Source organism: Poecilia mexicana, unplaced genomic scaffold (assembly GCF_051168715.1).
Source record: "Poecilia mexicana isolate PSO_F unplaced genomic scaffold, ASM5116871v1 scaffold_9, whole genome shotgun sequence".
NCBI classification, from domain to species: domain Eukaryota; kingdom Metazoa; phylum Chordata; class Actinopteri; order Cyprinodontiformes; family Poeciliidae; genus Poecilia; species Poecilia mexicana.
Window position 1 is genome coordinate 29,392,888 of NW_028263378.1, and position 22,753 is coordinate 29,415,640.

General features: G+C 39.5%; 1 protein-coding gene across 1 annotated transcript in view; it reads right to left on the minus strand.

The window, feature by feature from the left end:
- Positions 1 to 20,803, minus strand: part of tacr1a (tachykinin receptor 1a) — a 44,541-nt gene extending 23,738 nt beyond the window's left edge. Inside the window, exon 1 of the mRNA XM_015010820.2 lies at positions 19,825 to 20,803. Within this exon, the coding sequence (XP_014866306.1) occupies positions 19,825 to 20,228 (404 nt within the window). The 5' untranslated portion in view covers positions 20,229 to 20,803. The remainder of the gene's footprint in view (positions 1 to 19,824) is intronic.
- Positions 20,804 to 22,753: the final 1,950 nt, after the last annotated feature.

A 22,753-nucleotide genomic window follows, 5' to 3' on the forward strand; every position in this document is an offset into this window, starting at 1 on the left:
TTATGCCGAGTTAAAATATGAAGCACTTTTAGGTGAACAGAGAATGACCCAATTTTCATTTGTGCTCTCACAATCCAAGCTATACCTTCCAGTCATGAAACCCACTGTGGACACAACACGCTCTCTAAATTGTCATGAAAAATGTTCAAAGGCCCGAACGTCACCGCCTGCTTGAAAGCCAAACAATGTCTTCCAGAAGCACGGAGAATCCGTCTGCCTCCCTCACCTGGGACACAACCTTTACTCACCGTAAGACAATGTTATCTGCACCAACACATGGCTCATAGAAGACCGACTCAACGAATGTTTTCACACAGAAAATCCCTCAGCTTTCGAATTAGAGTGCAGTCTGTGAGAATCTATATATATAAAAAATATATATATATATATATATATATGCAACATGCAGTGACTTGCAAACTTATGTATTTTGTCACATTACAACCGCAAACAACAAATTCCACTGGATTTTAATGTGAGACCGACACAAAGTGATATACCATTGTAAAGTGGAAAGAAAATTATACATGATTCAAAACATTTTTTGCAAATGAAAAACTGTGAAAATTGCTGTGTGCAAAAATATCCAGCCCCCTTTTATCTCTGAGTGCAACCGGTTGCTTTCAGAAGTCGCCTGCCAGTGACTTAAACTTCACAACTGTATACAGCTTTTTGTTACTCTGTCACATTAAATTCCAACAAAAATATTTTTATGTTTGTGGTTGTAATGGGACAAAATGTGGAAAAGTTCAAGGGCTATGAATGTGGAGTGTAAAATATTTAACATTGAGGACAAAGAGCTACAGTTCTGTGTTTGGAATTGAACCATCTGGCTAAAGCCTCCATACCCACTGAACTTTTCACGTTTTACAACGTATTTTATCAGATTTTTCATGAGTGTGTCAACATCCTTGGGTTACTAAAAATCATAAATCTGATCGTTTCTGTGATGCGGACTTAACACGGTGGATAAAGACTTGCAGGATGATGGCATTTCCACTGTCTGGCTCTTAGACAGACTGCTGTTTCAGTTAAAAATAACAACTGTTTTACAAATATGAAATTTAATTTTCACTCTGAAGAAAATAACTTTTTCTCTCTCTCCGTAAAGGATCAAACACTGTCCTGCCTGGAGAGAAACCAACACCAGAGTTTAAAAAAAAAATAAATAAATAAAAGGAAAATGTACCTGGCATATAACAGACTGTAAGAATTCTCATCAAATCAGTCCCAAATGGGCCAGAGCAATCATTTCACATATTCATAACTATGCTTCTAATCAGACAGACAATGGGGAGCATGAATAACTTATGACTGACCTGTTACATCATTATCAGTGAGCCTCACTGAAAAATTTCAGTAAAACCCTGCTACTTTCAGGTAGCTGATTGCTTCTGCACTTTCTTCAGAAGAAAATAAGGAAATTATGAATGCATCGTTTATTAAAGGGAGAGAAATTTGTTAATCAAAACAGTTCAACAACGCTGCATGATGTTTTTTTATATTTCTTTTTTTTTTTTTTTTTTTTTGTTACCAGTAATATGTTTTGATTAACAGGCATTAAAAGTAGGCACTCCAAAGGCTAAGTGCAGTGTATTATCTTCTTGGAACGGAGCATCATTTATCAGAGATATAATATTTTTGGATGCATTTTAACCCAAGTTTGTCAGTCAAACACCGCTGTGAGCCAAACAGGTCTATAATTAAAGTCCGGAGCCCACCAACAGCACGAATGAATCCGCTATGCGGACATTCTAATTACATCCGTCACACGTGGAGCTGCTTGGAATCAAAAGATTCCCGCAGTCGTCTGAAATTTGGAGAGCGCATCGTTGGCTTTACTCTGCTTTGACTTCAAACAGAGCGGGCGGCCTTGTTGCTTTGCTGTTGCACAGGTGAGTCATGTAAGCAAGCTGGTGCTGTTTGAACCAAACGCACGCCTGCAGTGGACAGCTCAGATCATTAACACTCCTGCTGCTATGCAATCACTTTGCTTTTTGATTTACTAAATCACTGGAGCAACAGAAATAAACATTCAGTTCCACAATGAAAGGGGCAGGATTGTGTGTTTTCCAGGAATGCTGGGCCATTATATAGCCCAGTCAAATATCTATGTTACCTTCAGTTGTTAAAAAAAAGCTCTATATGCATAAAAGATGAATTAAAGAAAATTTGACTTTGTAATTAACAATTTAAACATAGGCTTAGTGCTCTAAAATCTGGTCCTAATTAGTTTAATTCATTGTCAAGCAGAGCCTGAATTCAAAAAGGAATCATTTGCCTCAATCAACAAAGTTCTCATCTGAACGTACCACAGTAGTTAAAATATTAGAACACAAATTGCTATCATGTTCGATTAAAAATAAAGCCCATAGAATCATTATCAAACAATAAAAAAAAGTATCAACATAACTGCTCTGCTGCTCTGTAAACTGGAGCAAAATTAGAGGAGGCTATTCAAATGTTAAGCTTGCCGTAAAAAATGCTGCCAACGCTCTCACAGAGATGAAACTTACACTGCGCTAACCTCTGGCATGATTTCATGTCACTGTTTATATTCAGATTTTGTCACATAATGAGAGGACGCCGACAGCAAACGGATAAAGTTTAATGGGAGGCAGCACAGCCTTATCTTTGCTGTTCTGATGCTTTGCTGAGCACAGCAGGAGTTTGATGAGTTACTATGATAACATGACTCTGTTTCTGCCACTCTGAACATAAGTGGGTTGTGCATTAAAGTGATTTAGTAAAATAATCTGCTTTTTTTTAATAGGTTTTACTATATAAAAATGTTGCATTGTCACTTCATACGTGCAAATCCTGCCCCCTCCCTTCCCCATTCTACATGACGGAGGGCAAGAAGTTCCTCACCGACATTGGCTTTAGCTGTCAAGATGTCAACATAACTCGCTAAATCTTAAATGTACGCCTGCGGTGTAAGAGAAAAAGGTTCACGGTGCTTTTCTACTATGGCAACTACATAACAAGGTCAGGAAAAAGTTTTAATTAAAGAAAAAAAGCAGCGAGGTAACGTAGGTCAATTATGCTAGTTTGACGTTGGAAAATGTAACATGTGGATGTGCTGCAGAATTTGGTGTGTTTCTGTTCAGTTAGAAAATTTTTAAAAAGGCGACCTAAGCACCAAGTTTCTGACAGATCATCAGTAGGGCAGGGGTTTAAGTTAACTAATCAGCCACCACTGTGTTAGCTTAGCTAATAGCAGCGGTAGCTAATCTACCACAGCAATCCCTCATTAATAATCACAAAATAAACATTAAGTCTAACAATATTGCACTTTAGTGAACCGAGTGATTTGTTCTTTGTGTGGGACATATTTACCTGCTTTTTGGTGTTGGTCCTAACATATTAGCAGGTTTGTTGTCAGTTGCTATAGCAATAAGTCTGCGTGTAGCGTAACTGACACAGAGAGAAAGAAAAAAGAAGAATACAAGCGGTTTTGAGTTGTTCTTCAACACTTTTGAATTCATTGCACTAAATTAATAATACCTATATCTCCACGTTACATTTAGTTAATGGAATTGTTCTACTGTGGTAATGAATGGCGTGTGAAATAATAGTGTTTTTTTGCCCCTCAGCATAGTACACATGCGCAAAATATCCAGATGTAAGATGCAACGTGTCTATAGTGGTGCTTGTGAAAAATGAATTCTTGCTGTAGGAACCACAATTCTTTAAAAAATAGAATTTATCATTTTCTGTTTGGTTCTTGTTTCCTTTTATTGTTTTCTAAACCTCGAATCCAAGCTCCTGAGTTGACACTTTGTTTGGCACGGCCTATACTAAGTTTTGTTTGCCAGTTGGCACCCATCTTTGCTACATTAGTCGTTGCATCTCTTGGTATTTGTGCTTGCCAAATCAAGGATTTTTTTTCTGCTTTATTCTTCTCTCCAGCTCTGTTTCCACCCCAAGTGTTTTAGGTAATAAAGTTTGTAATTTCCTCATCCATCTGCTTCCTGCCCATGAGTCCACATTTGGGTCCTCTCCACCTCTTCCTCACAGTTTGGAATAAAGCAAACAGGTGGTAGCGGGCTTAAAACTGCTGCATTCAGACAATACACTGGAGGAATTTTATCTTGTGAAAGGTGAGAATAAAAACACACGGTAAATGGTAAATGGACTGAACTTATATAGCTTGACCACTCCAAGCTCTTTATGCCAGAGTCACATTCACCCATTCACACTCACAAACGCTCATGCATTTACACACCGATACACAGATTACATAGCTGTATCATTCAAGTCAGATTGTTTTGTGTCTATATACACATAAAATATTTATAGATTTTGGAACGCACCTTCACTACTAAAACTCCTTTTCTGCTCGTTCATTCAACCAAATTCTTCACTGCACTCTGTGCATTTTTATTAAATTTGATTATTATATGTCCAACTTTCTTGGAGTATTTTTAGCTTCATCCAAGACTAAAGTCTACAAAAATCTAGCATCAAGAGGTGCTCTTAGTAGATTCTGCACAGTAAAGTCAAAATCTTCAGAACTCATTTATTTTTGCTTTGTTAAACTTGCGCCCAATTATAAGATTAACTACAGGCAAGAATTAGTTAGAATTTTGTCATTGACATCACTTTGAGTTGTTGCACAAACATGTGGGGAAAGAAAGTAAAGTTCTGTAAAGTAGTTACAGAACTACGAGGACTCGGTAACACATGCCAGGTTTGCATTGAAATGAATCTGTTTTTATGAAAAATTGTTTTAATATGTATTTGGACATTAGTTATATAATCATATCAGAACATACAATACCTTACTACCGCACTTACACCTCTTCAGCATTTCACATTTTCTCACTTTACACCATAAACTGAAAAGAATTTTATATTAATGACTGACCAACACAAAGTAGTATAAGTGAAGGAAAATTATAGTTGTTTTTCAAACATTTTTACTAATAAACATGTGAAACTGCCTTTACAGGTAAACTTAAGAACTAGTACACCTGCATGTAATTTAATCTCGATATAAATTCAGATGTTCCATAAAATAAATGTTCAAACCTGGTAATGACCCAAAATATGCAACAAAATATTGATACTGAGTTCAAATGTGCTGTCTTGTGTTGGTTTTTCAAATAAAATTCTAGCAAAATACATCAAACTTTGCAGGTGTAGCACGATGAAACGTGAAAAGGCTCAAGGGGGGATGAATTTTGCAAAGCACTCTGTGTCATTTAGTAAATCTTCCCGGTGCTAAACAAATTCTCTCAGAACTTGGCATGTATGCTGTTAAAACATGTGCCATTATTTTCAATAAGTGATCTATTGGTACAAAGCTTTGCCTGGTGTTAGCTCAGTCACAGCATCATTACATCCAAAAGCATTACAGGAGCAGGATTCTGTATTCTCCAGACAATGTGCTACAATGTTACTTTCAGTTGTTTTAACAATGATAAATTTATATCCAACATGACTTAAGAGAAATTTGACTCTGCAATTTAATTCCTTGAAATGGGCCTCTGTCTCTTTAAGAAGCTCCTGCTCTTTTTCAACACTTTGCCTTCAGCACATCATCACAACAACATTTCTCCATTCTGCCTTTAACATTTTTACCAGCGTTTCACTGAGAAGTGATTGGTATGATGAAAAGGCGGCGCTCGGCGAAACCAAGCATCTCCGACTGGTTGCCACGGGAGATTAAAGGATTTCTTAAACATGCATGAAAGAATCAAAGCAACACTCCAGGTATGATTTTGATGAGGGAATAACTTTATAACATGATGTAAAGCTCAAAAAAAGAAAACAAAAAAGCCGATCTTACATAACACTGCCACTTTAAAAGTATAATTGTCGGAATCCCTTGTGATGACAACAGGTGCTCAAAGTTTTAGTCATAAAATGTTAGCATATGAATTTCAGGGCAGCTGTGTCTGATGTTTGAATCTGATGTTTGAACTCCATTCCCCCTTTTCTTTTCCACTTTCAGCATGTTTCAGGTCAAGAGCTGCTGTTGCCTCCAACCAAACGCTGATCTATGCTCCCACAGCGTAATTCGACGTGAACAGGTCTTCTAATAAAGTGAAGTAAGTCTGCTGCAGCAAAGAGACACATCATTTTTATAGATCTGCTGGTAGCAGCCCATTGTTTTGATCTTTTGATTCCTCGTGTTAGAAAGGTCTCCAATGACCCTCCTGCTTCAAACGTGTCTGTGTTCAATATCTGATTCCGCTCAGGGGGGATTGCTCCTTACCAGATGTAAGCAGCATAGGGGGGCTGCCAGGGTTTGTGGGTGACATGCACCTCCAATTACCCACAAATAGCATCCAAACTGCAGCAGCTCAATATATAAACACCGTGAGGCTGCTTCACTGTTTTTGTCAGCGATTAAGAATGAAGAAGCAGAAGTGACAGCTAGGACTGCTTGCCTTCGAGGTTGCTGGCTTTTTTTTTTTTTTTTTCAAATTGCATTTGATGGTAAGCTAGGGTAATTTAATCCGGAATTTGTTTCCTCTGGTTTATTGTTCTCACAAGGGTTTGCTGTTGTTTTGCAGACAGTTAGGTGAAATTATCATCAACATTTGGAAAGAGATAGGCCATGTGGAGATGCACATGATCAGTGTGTGTGTGTGTGTGTGTGTGTGAGGTGTTTGAGCTGGGTGATAGATTGTAGGAGGGATTCTGCTCCTAAAGTTAACAACCCGCAAAACTTTCTGTTTTCATATTGTGAATGAAAAAATAGTGGGAGCAGATCCAAAGTTCATGTGCGGATAGAAATACATTCTATGTGTGTGTTTGTGTGACCAGCATGCCCACCTCATAAGCTCATGTCAGGTCAGATTAATCCAGAGGTACACCGATTGCTTGTGGCAAAAAAAAAAAAAGAGAGAATAATTGTGATATTATCAAAAATTCCACACTTCATGCAATGTGACCTACATTAGCTGCATTTCTGTTTACCGCATAATTGCGCAATTTCATATTTCGAAGATAAATTTGCTTAACGGGAACACAGAAATTTTGAAGAAACTCATTTTTTGATCAAATGTTTTGGCACCTAGCTGAGTCGAAGGCTTTTTTGGGGGGGGGGAGCGTCTAGAGATTGGTTTATTTTGCAAAACTGCAATGGAAACATTGTTACATCACACAATCAGAAACCAAATGTTGCTACTGGCACAAACCATGAAGAAGAAAACAGGAAGTAGTTGGAAGACGATATTTTTCAATGACTTACCGCGTGAACCAACTTATTCGTGTGTGTGACAAATATGGACTTTAATAATCACATCACTGAGAAAAAGTCAGTGAGAGCCATTTGAAACAGCACGGCTGCGGTTCTGTTAGCATGCTAACAGATTTTCATTACCAGCATTTTGCAGGTAAAGCTGTTCCAGCCATCAGCTCCTCTGGAGCACGAGAAGAAAAAACCCCACCTCTTCTCCGTGTTTGTGCCTGTCTGCCATTACTTGCTACACCAGATCCAGTCACAACTAATTCAGTCTCTCCATACTCTGCCACACATTAAGAGAGATGCGCTGTGATGTGAAGGAGTTTCATTATAAAGACAAAGCTATGTCATTTCAGGATGTGCTTCTCTTTATAGTGAGAAAGTTCAAAGCAATACGCTGAACACCTTTTGTGCACATGTTGACCTGATCGGCGGTCTTCACAAAGACAATTACATTTAAAGTCAAACTGCTGAAGACAGAACAGCTGGGTTAGATTGAAGAACAAAAATATCTTCAACTTTAGACAAAAAGGTTCAGTTGTTGCTTAATGATTCAATTTACTGACTTATTTTTTTCTAATTCTCCCTTCTTACTTTTGAGTATCTGCTTAGGTTACATCTTATTAAACTACATATTGTTTTTCATAAATCTGAAATTCTACATAGCACACTGTCCAGGTTTAGTGTTGCATCTGAAATTATCCAAACCCCCACTGTGGATAAAACCTACAGGGAAAAAAACCCCTGATTCATACACTGTTATTCAACTGGCTTGAATATTGTAAGATGTATACTTTTAGTGTTGTGATTGTTGTTTTTTCTCATGTATCTGCAGAAGATGGCTGCCAAATTCCAGTGAAACGTGCTTCCTGAGAGAGCGGAGAGCAGAAATTGCTGACTTACAGCTAAAAATGAGCTGAAGGCGAGGAAAGAGCTGAATGCGGTGATTAATGATCACAACAAGACATCGGTTGTAATTGTCATCTACTTTTCACTTTATAATCTGACACAGTAGCTATGTTTCCATTACAAACGTGCGCAAATCTGTGTCTATATTCTGCAAATGTTGAAAAAATACAATTTCACAAATGCAGTGTTTCCATTAAGCAAGAAATTAAGTTAGAATCACATGAGAATAAGCATGTCATTAAAAATCATGGAAACAATGGATCTGAACATCTACATGAAATATATTGATGATTCAGCCAATCAGAGGAGACATCTGTGTTAGAAAGACAAGCCCCGCCTACTTGGGAGTGGCTATGTCTGTGTTGTGCTGTGTTTTGGGGAAATTGTAGTCGGTGATTTTACAGAAGAGCAATGGAGTTGAATAACACAACTTTTTATGAACTGTCTGAGAGCTCTGAAACAAACAAACACACAAAAAAAACATCCTCCTACCACTTCCTGTTGTCTTCTTCATGGTTTTCGCCAGTAGTAGCATCCATTCAGTTTTACAAAATACACCTATTTCAATACGACCGAAGAATCACCTACTAGCATGTAAACTTTTTATCAAAAAACGTGAGGGTTTTTTTCTTCGTTCAAAATTGACATGTTTATATTAAGCAAACACATTTCGACAAAATGCAATGTTTGGGGAAATCTTTAATTCTCCTTTCAAAATGATTGTGCGTATTGGTGGAAGGGCTTTTTCATGACTCCTGATGACTCAAAGCATTATCTTCATCAGCACACTGCATGCAAATTAGCTCTGATGTTTCTTGTTATTGATGCCGGCTGAAGCGATGAGCCAGTTCGCTTTCATTCGAGAAGCTTTGAGAGAGCTGATCATGACATGTACGCTGACTTTTATGTCTGAGCTTAATTAAATGTCAAACTCGATGCGCATAACTATGTCAAACCATGACTGCATGACTAAAAAGAAAAGGAAAAGCTTTATTCAGCACTTGGTGGGAAAATAAAAAAAACTTGAAAGAGTGAAGAAGTTCTCCTGCCCCGATATCCAAATCAAAGAGAACCTGGCAGGAGGTGAATTTATGAATCTGTTCTCATTTTTACCGTCGTCATGGCTCCTTTTCAGTCATCACGTAATCTCATTGTAGTCGAGAGGGAAAGAGGGAAAGGGGGAGTGGAAACACTTCCTTTTTCCTTTTCATTCTCAGGGTATAGATCATGGAGAAGCCGAAGGACGAAACCAGATTAGCGTCCTCTGATCGCCCCTCTGGGAGCACCAGGGAGGAAAAGAAGAAGTGAAAACGAGAATGAAAACAGCTCGCCATAAACCATCCCTTTTCTTGCTGCACAGTGTCTTCGTCAGATCACATAAGCTGCCTGATTTCTAAACTTAAGCTATCAATGTTTCATCTGCTGGAAAGTTCTCTCCCAAGTAGTGGCTCAGAGGTCAGAGAGCTATGCAAGCGCGCGCAGAGCTGTCAGGTTTTAATTCCCGTGGTGAATGGATTATTCTATGAGCAGCCTTATGAAGCTGTGACATTCAGCACGATGCAGGGACCGGAGAGAGTAGACAAAGGAACAATGCCTGACGTACACACACCTTACTCCCAGCCAGCTTCTTCTACAGTCCTTGTTTATGTTTTGAATGAAACTGAGGTCAAGGTAAAAACGTGGAGGCTTTGTCTGCTGTCCCATCTGTCAACAGAAATATGCTATTGTTATCAAAGATAGATTTATTTTCAGTGCGGCTCGAGTTAGCATTTGGTCTGTGTCAAATTGAAATTGGCAGAGGGTGACTGCAAACAGTAAGTGAACGCAGAGAGCTAATATTTTAACGTTAACAGCTGCTCAGAGACATCCAAGAAGCTCAACTCCCAAAACCTCTTTTTTCTGTGATTTCATGTCCGACTTGCCTCCATCGAGCCGTTCCTCCACGTTATTCCTGGATGATTTTTAGAAAACAAGCCTATTTTCAAATTTGCACAACTTGCAAATTTTTTTTCAGACCATGAGTGTTATTTGTTTGATTTAACCTAACCTAACCTAATCTAATTAATCTGATAATCTAAATCTAAACTAATGTAATGTAATTAATATGATCTAATTTAATTAATCTAATCTAATGTACTCTAATCTGCAGGCGAATTCAGATTAATTTAATAGTTAGACTGTCTGTCATGTGACCTGGCTGGATGTTCAAAGGCTCACAGTTCTCCCCAGGAGGGATGGGATTTACAAATGTTTGAAGTAATCCGAATGTTGTGAACTTGTTCCTCATAAAAAATAATAATGAAATAAACCTTTAAAAGATTGGCTCACTTAAACTTATGTGTTTATTTTTTCTTTCTAAACCAGCCTGGCCTGGAGTGATTTATTTCATCACTTTAAAGAAAGATTGGGTAAGACTTTGATCAGAATTAGCATTTAAGGTCAGATGAGATGCTTTTTTTTCTGGGAAATATACTTTGTTTTACCGTTTAGTCAGCAGAAAAGTGCATTTAGACGCTGCTGGCTCTCATTGGCTCAAACTGATGGTTTTGTTTTTTTCCGACTGTCAACCAATCACTGTTCCATTGTCCAATAACTGCTAAGAATCCACCTGGAGCTTCTTGGTAACAATCCAAACATCTAATGCAGTGTTTGGATATTAAACCAGCACTACTCATACTCTGTTGCACCCTTTTCTTCCTAAATGAGTATCTGATTCTGCACACATAGCAACAAACCTTCAATAAACTCTGTCCTTGCTTCTGCTGATTTAATTAGATATTCAAGACTTATCAGGCGTGAGTAGCTAGCTAGCTTCTTCTTTGTGTTTCTAACAAATGTGTAATTTGTAACTAGCCGTATCCTTATGCATCGAGCCAATTTGTGCTAACAAAATGTACAGAAAATAATTAAACACAAATTGCACTAATCTTTACATTTTTATTTTGGATTGTTTTTGGTGTTTTACTGAGATTTTTTTATTTTTATTATTATTTGCCATTGCTCAACCCTATCCAGATAAAAACAGGTACGGGAGCTCCAGTGGACAAAATGCTGCTTAAATATCATATTAAGCCCTGCAACTTAAAAAAAAAAAAAAGATGTTACTTGAACCTGCTTTTTACATCACAAAGAGCTGAGCTCAGTGAAAATGTTCCAGGGCTCTTTAATTCCTGGCAGCTGTTCAGACGGTGGTTTAAGTTCTGATCTCCTGGAAGAAAATCCCAAAGCCTTTGACCCCAATCAATTTTAGATGAAACTGCACAGGCTTCTAATGGCCTATCCATATTTATTATGGCCAGCAGAGTCAGATGTATTCATTGTCTTAATGAGTGACCCCTGACTTTTTGGTAATGGTTTTGCAGAAAGTAAATATTCGTCGTCTGACAAAATGGCACAAATGACTTGGTAACAGCAATAAACTGAGTATGACGTAGCTCTATCTTTCAACTAATCAAGAAAATGCTAAGCTTTCAAAACTATCCATAACCAAACGAATTACAGAAACTTTCAGCACATCTGTACATAAAAGCTGACAATTTAAAATATACATGATTAGCAAGCATTTTTCCTAATGTGGTAACTTGAAAGCTTTCTACAAAATCATTTAGCGCTAAATTACACATTTGTACAGATACAATTAAAAAAGGATTCACTAATAGATTATGACCTTTATTTACAAGCATCAATCAACCACAGCACTATATGACAAGTGTTCTTCAATTCTGTAAATATCTGCTTATTGATCAGTTACTTTGTTTGCCTCATATCAAATCCATATTATTTATTTACCACGATAAACTTCTTTAAAGACGCTCAGGAGGCTTGAACTGCTGTCATCACAGAAAACAAGGAAGCTGGAGACGGTCAACCCATCTGGGGCAGACTGGCATGTGAGACACCTGAGCCACGCTGGGCCTGATTCTGAAACTCTAAAAATAGAGGAGATTAAAATAAAATCCATCTATTTTCTATTCCAGGCCTGCGGTCTGGGTGACAGGGGTTGGACCCCATCCAACCTGCCATCAGGTGGAATGGCACATCCTGGACAGCTTGTCAGCATAACAAGGGACAACAAAAACAACCACATGTAGGCAGTGATTATAGATCACTCTATCAATACAACCAGCAAACTCATCATCTGGTTGGCCATAGGGAGGTTGGGGAGGTTTCCCGACGGGTGCTTCCTGGTTACTAGTGTCTGTTACTATCAAACTGGCCTCAAGTGTTAGGACTATTCTTGCAAGAGAGCGAGGAACAGTTGTCAACGGATCTCATGCACTTTGTAGTTGTATTTATTTATTTGCCTAAGCGGGACAGCATACACTAAAGAACATTTTGAGCAGCACGAATGCAAGCAGCCGAGGCTGATTTCCATCGTTTGTCCCACTGCCAGATGGATAACCTATCGCTAATTAAGTAAAAAACAAAACAAAACAAGCAAAAAAAAATTTAAATAAAAAAAAACAAGACAAAGACAACATTTCAAGCTAGCTGTCAGACCCCATAAATAAACTTCACATACACAATATCACACTTTTATATCACAACCCACAAAACATTTACACAGACACACACACACAGTACACATAATCCTATCCAGATCTATGTAGTGTGTGTACCCACAAAAAACCTGCGACACAATATTTTACAATATTTTTGTACATGCAGAGGCATGTACAAAAACTAACGCTTCATGACTTTTGACCTGGTGTAAAAATGTCCAGCAGCAACAATGACAAACTACAAAGCACCAAAACTCACCGAAACACACGGATACATCACTCTGTTCAGTGTTATTTAACTCAACAAGCACTGAAGCAAATGAACTCAAGAAGTACAGAACAAACTGAAATGTGAAACGACAAGCTCGTCTGAGTTGGTTCAAGCAACCTTTGTGCTAGTAAAGGCTATTTTTTTCCCCCCAGCCTTTATGCTAGGAAAAAAACTGGATCAGAGTGAGACGAGTCCGATGGATATCCTTCAGCCTCATACAATAAACACATCAAAAGTGATAGAAAAACATTAATCAGATGTAAATAGAAAATTTCCTCCATTTTTGTCACATGATGTAACAAGCAAAGTGGCCACTTCTTTCCTAAAAAATAAGCAAAGAGATGGGAGATCATTTATCTGAGGAACTTGCTTGTCCATATGAGCAGCTGAAAATTACAGCCAGGCTTGAAGGTATCAATTTTAGAGCTGTTGAAAGTTTTTCGATCAACGCCCTCTCAGTCCATGTTGACATTCTCTTACTTTAAACTTCTCTTACTTTTGATATCTCTTCAATTTTCCAGTTATAGTAGACTTGAGTTTCGATGGTTCCTACACATCCTCAACATTGTTCTACCATTGGAGGTTTCAGATCAGAAAATGACCCCAAAAATCACATCAAAGCTGTTTTTGGAATGACTGAAATGCTTAAGAACAGGTGTGTTAATGAATTCATTCACTAAATGAGCACGTTGGTTTCTATGAACTCCATTTCATAGCTGCTTCTGAACGCAAAGCTTCTGATTTCTCGGCACTACAGAACCTTGTGTTAGAGGGGCTGAATATTTTTGGCTTGTATGTAGCCTGCATGGTGCCCAGGAATGCTGCTGACCATTTGATAAAATCCTTACACAGTGTTTTACTAAAGGACTGACTGAACTATGGGAAACTGATCCAGAGCTCCCCATCCTGGCAGCAGCAGAACGGCAGACTGTCAGCACATTGTTCAGACTGCAGTATCTTAGCTGAGCTGAGCAGCTTTTATTCCAAAAATGACCTTCAGTTGCTGCAAACACTTTGAGTAAATATGATAGTACGGCATAATTTGCGCATATCTAACGCAACATAGACGCATTTAGGATTTCTCCTACCCTAACCAATCTGTCGAATCAAGAGCTTTCTTTAACCAACAGGCACTTGAACAATCCCTCCTTATTGCTCCCAACTGACTCATTCAGATGATTATTGCTCAGACATTAACTTGGGTGAAGTATGAACTGATTTGTTTGATATTTAAAGTATGCACAGAAGAAACTCATCAGCAATTCAAACTAACGCTTCAAGAGCAGCAATCAGAGGCGGCTGTCCACAGGACTGAAATTAATCACAGAAGAAGAACAGCCTCCACACAGCGCTGAGCACATTGACATATCCAAACTCTCAAACAGAATCCATCAGCTCACTGTTTGCATTTTCACTGCCGCTCACTGGAGCCTATACCATGAAATATGCATAGAGAGAGAGAGCCACACATTTAGATGAACTGTTTGATTTGACTAACCCGGCACCCTTCATACAAGGTCCTTCTGTGAGTATTAAGAAGAGAAAACCTCCTAAGTGATCAACAAATCTCTTATTTAAAAGGGATGTTTTATGCAAAATTCATTGCAAAATTCATTTATTTCCATGTTATTATAATTCCATTTGGGTTTCTCCTGCTTCTAAAAACAGGCCAGGCACTAAAAAAGAAAAAAAAAAAAAAAAAAAAAAAAAAAAACACTCAGCTGGTTTTTGACAAGAAGTTAATATTTTTTGGTGTGTGGAAAATGAGTCGTTTCAAAACACTTCCAGAATGTAACGCCGCAAATCAGCAGGCCCTGGCTCTCTCCTAGCGACCCCAGCAGCACGCTGCCCATCCCCTAGAACCCAAACAGAACTCCTGCATGTTTGGTCAGCTGCTTTTTTCCACTGTATTCGCTGTACAGTGGCCGCTGGAAAAGGCAAGTGTTTTGTCGTTGACTTATCATCTAGAAACTACCTGCTCCATTCTTGCTGGTTGAGCAGGTGGCTCTACTTCTGCTTTTCAAAGATGAATGGTTGTATATTTGGGCATCTGTTTGCAGCCATTTTCACAAGAGGGTATAAATGTTAAGAGGGTGTAAATGCAAGATTTTGTGCATAAAATGTAATGAACATATTTTGTTAAGCCCACAGATACCCTAACCTGTTCAAAGAAGTATAATAGGTCACCTTTAATGCCATGATGAAGCAGACACAGGATCAATCGGGGCTCATACTCCCCCCACACACACCACACATACACACCTCTTCTGTTATTCTCCAGCAGGAGCATGTTGTTCCATGCTGCAATTCTGGAGCTCATCATGGGGGATAAATTTATACACTTTGGATTTGGACACTCTATAAAACGGGACCTGGCAAACAGTAACTCGCTTTCCCTGTGTTTAATACAATGCCTTGGTTTATTTGTCAAAGGTTGTTTTATTAAAAACAATTGCATTATCATAAGAAGCAAGTGAAGGCATGCTAAATTTAAAACAGCAGTGTAACTACGTTTTGTAGTAGAAATTCAAGTGAATCTCTACAAGTTTAGAATAGAATAGAATAGAATAGAATAGAATAGAATAGAATAGAATAGAATGGCAGATGTCCTGCTGGAAGGTTAACCCTCTGTCCCTTCAATTCTTTAGTCTGAAGCCCCTTCAGATGTCTCTTATGAAAAGAATCCTCACAGCATGATGCTGCCTCTACTATGATTCCCAATGGGAATTGTCTGTTACATTTTCTAACACAGAGTTTATCACATGTAGGCTAAAAAGTGTCATTTTCATCTCATCTCAAAGCATCTTGCTGTATTTACATTATGATACACGTTCTACCTATGGATGATGACAGGTGCAAGTTGTCATTTCAGTCAACTGTTATCTGGATATGTGTGAGATGTCCAAAGCTTGGGTTGTTGTTTTAAACCATATTTCTACCATGTTTGTGTCTGTCGATGAACCCAAAATGCAGACAGGAGTTGGGAGCATGGATCATATTAAATGTTCTTTAATGATGAAACTAAAAATCACAGAGAATGCAGGGAGCCAGAGCAGAACAAAAACAACAGGAACCAGGCATAAAAGGGAAGTAACGGGATTTAACAGGAGAAACCAGCAAGGACTGACTGAGAATGAGTTGCATATATTCTGGGGAGGTTGATTAGTGAACAAGGAACAAATGGTTGATTTGGAACAGGTTGCACGTGTGAGGGTAGAGGGCAAAAGGCAGGCTGAGGAGAGCGAGAGAGAGAGGAGAGAGAGAGACTGGTGCAGGGGGTGAAGGAGAGTACACAGGAGAGTAGGAAATAAATCTAACTGCAGAATAACTAGACCTGTGAAACATAATTAAGCTAGCGTAGCAAAGAATAACTAGACACAAAAAATAAACCTAATAAACTAGAATCACTCAGGAAGGACGGATCCAAAGTAAAACAGAAACAAGACTGATCTAATAAAAAGAAACCAAGAAACAGAGAATAAACAAACCTTAAAACAACACAAGATACCAAAAACTTCTGCTTTAAGCTTTCCCCTAATTTTCTTTTTGCTACTAAATCAGGTAACTTTTGAAGTCACCTGACTGGGGGCTTAATACAAATGCAAGCCAAACTTCTCAAACTTTGTATTATTTTTTTATTATTAGATAAATATGTATTCAATTTTTGTTCAAATAAAATGTAATTGAAATAATAAGTTTGTTGTAATTTACAAAAGGAGAAAAATTAATGGGGTACGAGTACTTTTGCAAGGCACTGTAAAACTATCAATCCATTAAGCTAACAAGCTTAGCAGTAGAAAGGTCCACCAAGGCAACACTCCAGGTTTGGTTTTTTATGAGAGAATAACATCATAACATGATATATAGCTCAAAAAAGTCAATTTTACATAATACTGCCCCTTTAAAATGAAGTGCTTCCTTTTACATAAAGAAGTCAGCAATAAAAAGGTTAAAAATAAAAATAAATCAATCCACTTTGCACATTAGGCTGTAACGTCAGTTACCAAGCCTCTCTCTGGACTCAACATGTGTGGTCCAGCATTATTTTCCTTCTCTTATTATTGCAGGAAACTTGCCTAAGGTCAAGCTGGCCGCGTGGAAGCATGCGCAGCTATTTTCATGCCTCCACCCGGTTCAAGTCCAGACTCTGGCTGAGTCGCTGCATGACTCTGGGACTTTGAGCCAATGCCTCCCTTCCAGAAATAGATTCCCACAGCTTGATGATGTTTGAAAAGATGGCATAGCACTGGCGCAAAGGTCAGTCGCTGCTTTTCTCCACAGATGCTGTAGTAAGATATTCAAGTGTTTGTTTCACAAGTTTGCACATTTAGTTTTCTCACACTCATACGGCAAGTCGCTCTGGCACTTTCTGGTACGTTCTCCGCAGGGAGGCAGATGAACGCCGTCTGTTTGGCCCATTTGATCGGACGAGTTCCGCGCCACAATGGCTAATATTTCTGTAAGGTGCTACCTTCTCCAGGTAACAAACTACAAACTGCTAAACTACATGAATTACAGTAAGTTTCTCAGGGTCTGAAGTAGCAAAGCAGCCCCAGATCTTCACTCAATATGTTCTTTCTTTAAAATGTTGTGTTAATTATTTTATTATCATTATTGTCATCATTCGCTTTTATAAATGCTATTTGTTTGCCACAAAACTCAGAGTATCTAAGGATATTATATGGTGCACATAGTAAGCAGTTGGTAATTATTCTAATGCTGTATGTCTGGTTGTTATATACAGTTGTCATTATTACTAGTATTAAATATTATTGATTGCCACCATTTTCCCCAGCTTAAGCATTCCTCTTGCCCTCACTTTTAATTGCTCGGTATTTGAAAGAGCAGCCAACACGGACTGAGTGGCTTCGTTCACTTCCTCCGCTGCCATTGTTAAAACTACAGGAAGACTAATATCCTAAAACAGCGCAGAAACATCAACATCATCCTCCACAACTTCTCCTTCTGTTTGCTGATTGGCCAGGTAGAAATTCTACCAGAAGAATCCATCTGAATGGGAGAAATCCCAGACAAAACTCTGAAGGGAGATGAGAATCGAGTGGAATTATGTAGAAAAGCAATGGCACAGCAAGATTTCTTTAATATATTCAATGATGGATGAGTTATTTGTTCTGTCAGCTTTTTTTTTCATTTTACAGAAGTCACCTCCATGAAAAAAAAAACAATATTATCAAAGTAATTTAAAGAACATGCTAATTTCATTCAGTAATCCATCTTTCTGAAACCTTGTCATTGTCTATTCTCTTTTAAACAGAATCACACTCTGATTTTTTTCCCCCGCTGAAGCTCTCTACACCTCACCAACCCCCTCCCTCACCGCAGCCACCACCCCATCATGAGCCTGAATGCATCTCAGGCGGGTTGTTTCGTTACAGCCAGCACATCGGTGTCAGCGCTCGGCTCTGCTGCTGAGCTCTGAATTGTGCTGAGTGTGAAGCACCGCAGGCACGATCGCAGCGGCGGAGGAGATGACAAAACTGCATCTCACCAGGTAGCCGGGATGAGTTCTCACAGACGCGCTCTCTGTTCGGCAGAAAAATGTCACAAGTGGGAGGGGATTGTGGGAAGGCTTAAACTCACACAAGTCAAGAAGTTGTTGAAATATAAACTTGAAGCTCAAAGGCAGTGGGAGAGACAACTGGAAGTGATGGCTTCCCAGCGGATCAACGTGTTTCATGTCTGTGTTTTGACCTAGATGACCTTTTATAACATCTTAGCTGCAGAGCTGTGATGCAATCAGATTCACAGTATTGCCCGAGAAGCATAGCAGCAAGGAAAGAGCTAACAGGGGTCAGGAACTGACGGTTGGCGGTTAATGGGAGGAATGAGAAGTTTGAATGAAAACCTGTTCCCTATTTGCCCTTTGTTTTCCCAAGTTGTTTTTGCCTGTTTACCTTCTACTAGCTTGAGTCGAGCTAATTTGTCTGTGAGTGTAACACACCTGGTTGGGGCTCATAGGAGGCAAAAGTTTGAAATAGCTAGCATAGAAACCGACCGATTATACAGGCTGCCAGATTGTGTGAACACACTTATGCATTTTTATAGTCAAAAACTTTGAATGTAACTAAAAACAGCACTGTTTGATGTAACAGACAAAAAATTGTTGACCATAAGCCACGAAAAAAAAAGGCGATGATATGATACCATTCACCTAAAGATGGTCAGAAGGAGTATAATATATATGCATATAATAGCGACGTAAGCTTGTGGAACAGCTTAAAAGTGAAATTAAAATGATGTCCAACACAACTCTCAATAAACAAAAATATGGAAAAGGTTTTCATAGCGAGGTCAGACTTATTCAGTTCAATTCAATCTAAGTTTATTTTTTATCACATAGAGATACGTGATAAAAACAAGCAACCGTTTTTGTACAAAGGTTTTCTTAAGCACATATGAAAACCCCAGCAAATTTAGAAATGAAGTATTCCCATCACACACCTACACACTGAAATACTGCAATGACGCTATTTGTTTTCTTGGTTTGGACTGTGTATTGTTTTATGTGTGCGACCTCGTATTTGATAGATTATAACTTTGTAGCTTTTATGAATATTAAAGGATTAAATAAGTGTATGCTTTACCTCACTTATTTTCAAACTTGTAAATTTGACGAATAACTGATATCTTCATCCCGTGTGTTATTTATATGTAATTTTATCTACATGTTGGATACAACCACAGTCCAAAACGTCTCTAACTGCTCGACTCTTCTAGAGTTTTTCTCTTTTTCCCACTTTGAGTTGATTAAGTTGTTCCGCAGGCTGTACTGCTACATCTTTACAACATTCATCTGCTGTTTAAGAGCTTTTGAATACACATTGATACTTTTAGGAGCCTTAAACACACCAGCCTACTGTAAAGTGACCTGCTTTATGGGGTTTGTCACCACAACAGCTGTGCGCCATGACCCGCAGCGTTACCTGTCCAGGGCGATGGCGGTCATCGAGTAGATGCTGGCGAACACAGCCGCGATGGGGAAGAAGTTGTGGAAGCGGCAGTAGATCAGTCCGAAGTACCACTCGTTGTGCACGGCGTAGGCGAAGTTTATCACCGTGTTGAAGGCGGACATGGAGACTTCGGCGAACGCCAGGTTGAGGAGGAAATAGTTGGTGACGGTCCTCATGCGTTTGTGCGCCATGATGATCCAGATGACGGTCACATTGCCCACCACCGACACCACGACTATGCAGCTGTACGCGATCGCCCACAGGACGATCCTCCACACCGGCTGCACGAACTGGTTCCGGTACACGGTTCCGTTGTTGGTGCCGTTGGAGCCAACCGTCCCGTTTGGCACCTCGGTGGTGTTGAATAAAGGATCCATACTTGATGTTTAGAGAGCAAGGATCGCGTCACTACAGTAGGCTACAACAGAAGGAAGTCCACTATCAGAACAAACAAACACACATAATAATAATTAACTCCACAGTAGTGGAGTTTCCCGCCACGTGCACTTTCCAATTAAACACAAAATTACACAACCAGTCCGCATAAAATCCCACTATAATGGACTGACTACAGGTGCGGGAGATAGGAGTTTCTGAAAAGAAATCTCTCCACTCTGCCCCGTGCGTAAAAACAAAGACGCGACTTTTGCGCGCGGTGCCAGGAGCAGAAGGAGTGCGCGCTGTCTTAACTTGGTAGCGCGGCAGAGAAAGCGCTGCTCCGTCTTCCGCTGCTGTCCTCCTGCTCCTCTGCTCCGGCTGAGACGCGACGAGCCACTTATGGAGCGAGCTGACGCGCGTCGCGCCGAGGGGCTGGCTTTGCGGCCATGATTATGGATGAGCTCAGGTGAGTTATTCATCTCATCCGACTCAAACCGCGCGCGGAGAGCCCGGAGGGATTACCATGCCTAAATACCTCTTATCTGATTTGATTTGGCATTAGTAGTAGTAGTAGTATTCCCCTGCTGGCGACAACAAACAGAGCAAAGGCGGAAAAAAATAATTAAATGAGAACATTAATATTATTAATAATAATAAAAAGTGATGAAAAAAGAGAAGATGTTGGCAGCAGTGATTTTGCAGTTTGAATATAATTCGAACTGCAGGGTGTTCCCTGTAATGGGATGAGGAGAAGAAGAAGCACCAACAACCCGGTGATCCCACTCACTGCCCCCTCTTGTGGTCTCACAGCATGAACCGTGTTTGGAAGCCAACGAGCCTGCGGAGAAGACGAGCGAAATGATGTCTGTGAGGACTGGGACACATTTCACGGAAAAAGCTTTTCTCTGACAACAAACGGCTCTGTCCGTGTTGGATAACACGAATCTCCTTCATTCAGGGCTCATGACCGTCGAACTTTGATACTTGTTGATACAAACATAAACTTCAATATAGTCATAGGGATTTTAGGTGATAGGACGACTGAAAGCAGAGCATAATTATTAAATTCATTGAAAAGGATGTGTGTACAGTTGATTGCGTGCAAATGTGAATCTGAAAAGTTTGGTGTGCATTTACACCGTCCTGATTTCAGTCTGTAACCAACCTGAATCGGCTGTGCAGAGCTGCAGACTTTTGTTGCCTGTTGTGACACAAGGTTTTGTTTTTTTAACCCATCCTTATGTTGCACACTTAATTTTTTATTTATTTATTTATTTATTTCCTTTATTTAACCAGGTAAACCCCGTTGAGATCTAGATCTCATTTTCAAGAGGGACCGGGGCAGAAGTCTGCAATACACAGCAACCTGGTTACAAAATAAAATTAATTAATACATATGCACAAGTGTAAAATAGTAGAAAACAGTTTAAATACAGTGACACTGTTTAGTAGCATCTCATTGCCTATTTTTAAAAATCGCTCGAAATAAGTCCAGTGAAACCAATTCTGACATCTTGATAATGACATCTCAATGATTAGTTAGTGCAGTGGTTCCCAAACTTTTTCTTCTGCGCCCCCCCAGTGGTTTCCAAACATTTTCTGCGCCCCCCCCCCTATGGATTACAAATGGCTGTCTGGTTGAAACGACGCGTGGGGGGGGGGGGCATCGACTTTTTGGGGGGGCAAAATGAATGTAGTAGCTGAAAATAGACACCAACATCGGTAGCCTACAAGGTACTTGTTAAGCTTAAGGTTCTGTATTGATATTGGCTAGTCATCTTTTAGTTAACATTACCTGCATCCAACAGCTTTACTCAACTCAGTCGGTTAGTTTGGAGGGAAAAACTGTGAAAAGTTCTTTGCGTTTTGCTGGTTTGCTGCCGTGATTCTAACACAAACCTACGTAGCTCCGCCCAGCAGCAGCAGGTCTCCTTCACAGGTGGAAACCCAGCGCGAGCGTCGTAGCGCTCATGTTGCGTTTAAAGTCGGCTCGGAAAAACAGGTTACAACATGTTAACGGATTAAACAGTTTTAAGTGCTGATAAAAGTGACAGGACACAAATATGGGAAGTGTGGAAGCCTCTACTGTATCAAATTGACATAGGAATAACAGAGAGTTGGCCATTCTAAGGTAAAAACCCAGCGCATACAGTGTTCATGTTTTTTTGGGGGGGGTTTTTTCATCCAGACGGCTTCCGCGCCCCCCCCCCCCAGGGGGCGCGCCCCACAGTTTGGGAACCTCTGAGTCAGTGTGTTTTTCGCAGGTTCTTTTATTGTTGAACACTGTTGATAGACAGTAGCTAGCGGCAGTGAGCGCGTCCGCTGAGCAGCCGTTACTGTGCTAAATTTGCCGTTGGCCTTCCTCACAAACAAATATTTACAATATAAGTCAAACAACTGCTCATTCAAAAAAACCTACACAAGCATCTCGTCACTTTACTCCAGCTGACTTCTCCCACAAGAAACCGTCAATATAAATAGCAGCGCTAATTGATATTTACCTGTTGACAGCGCCTTCGATGAC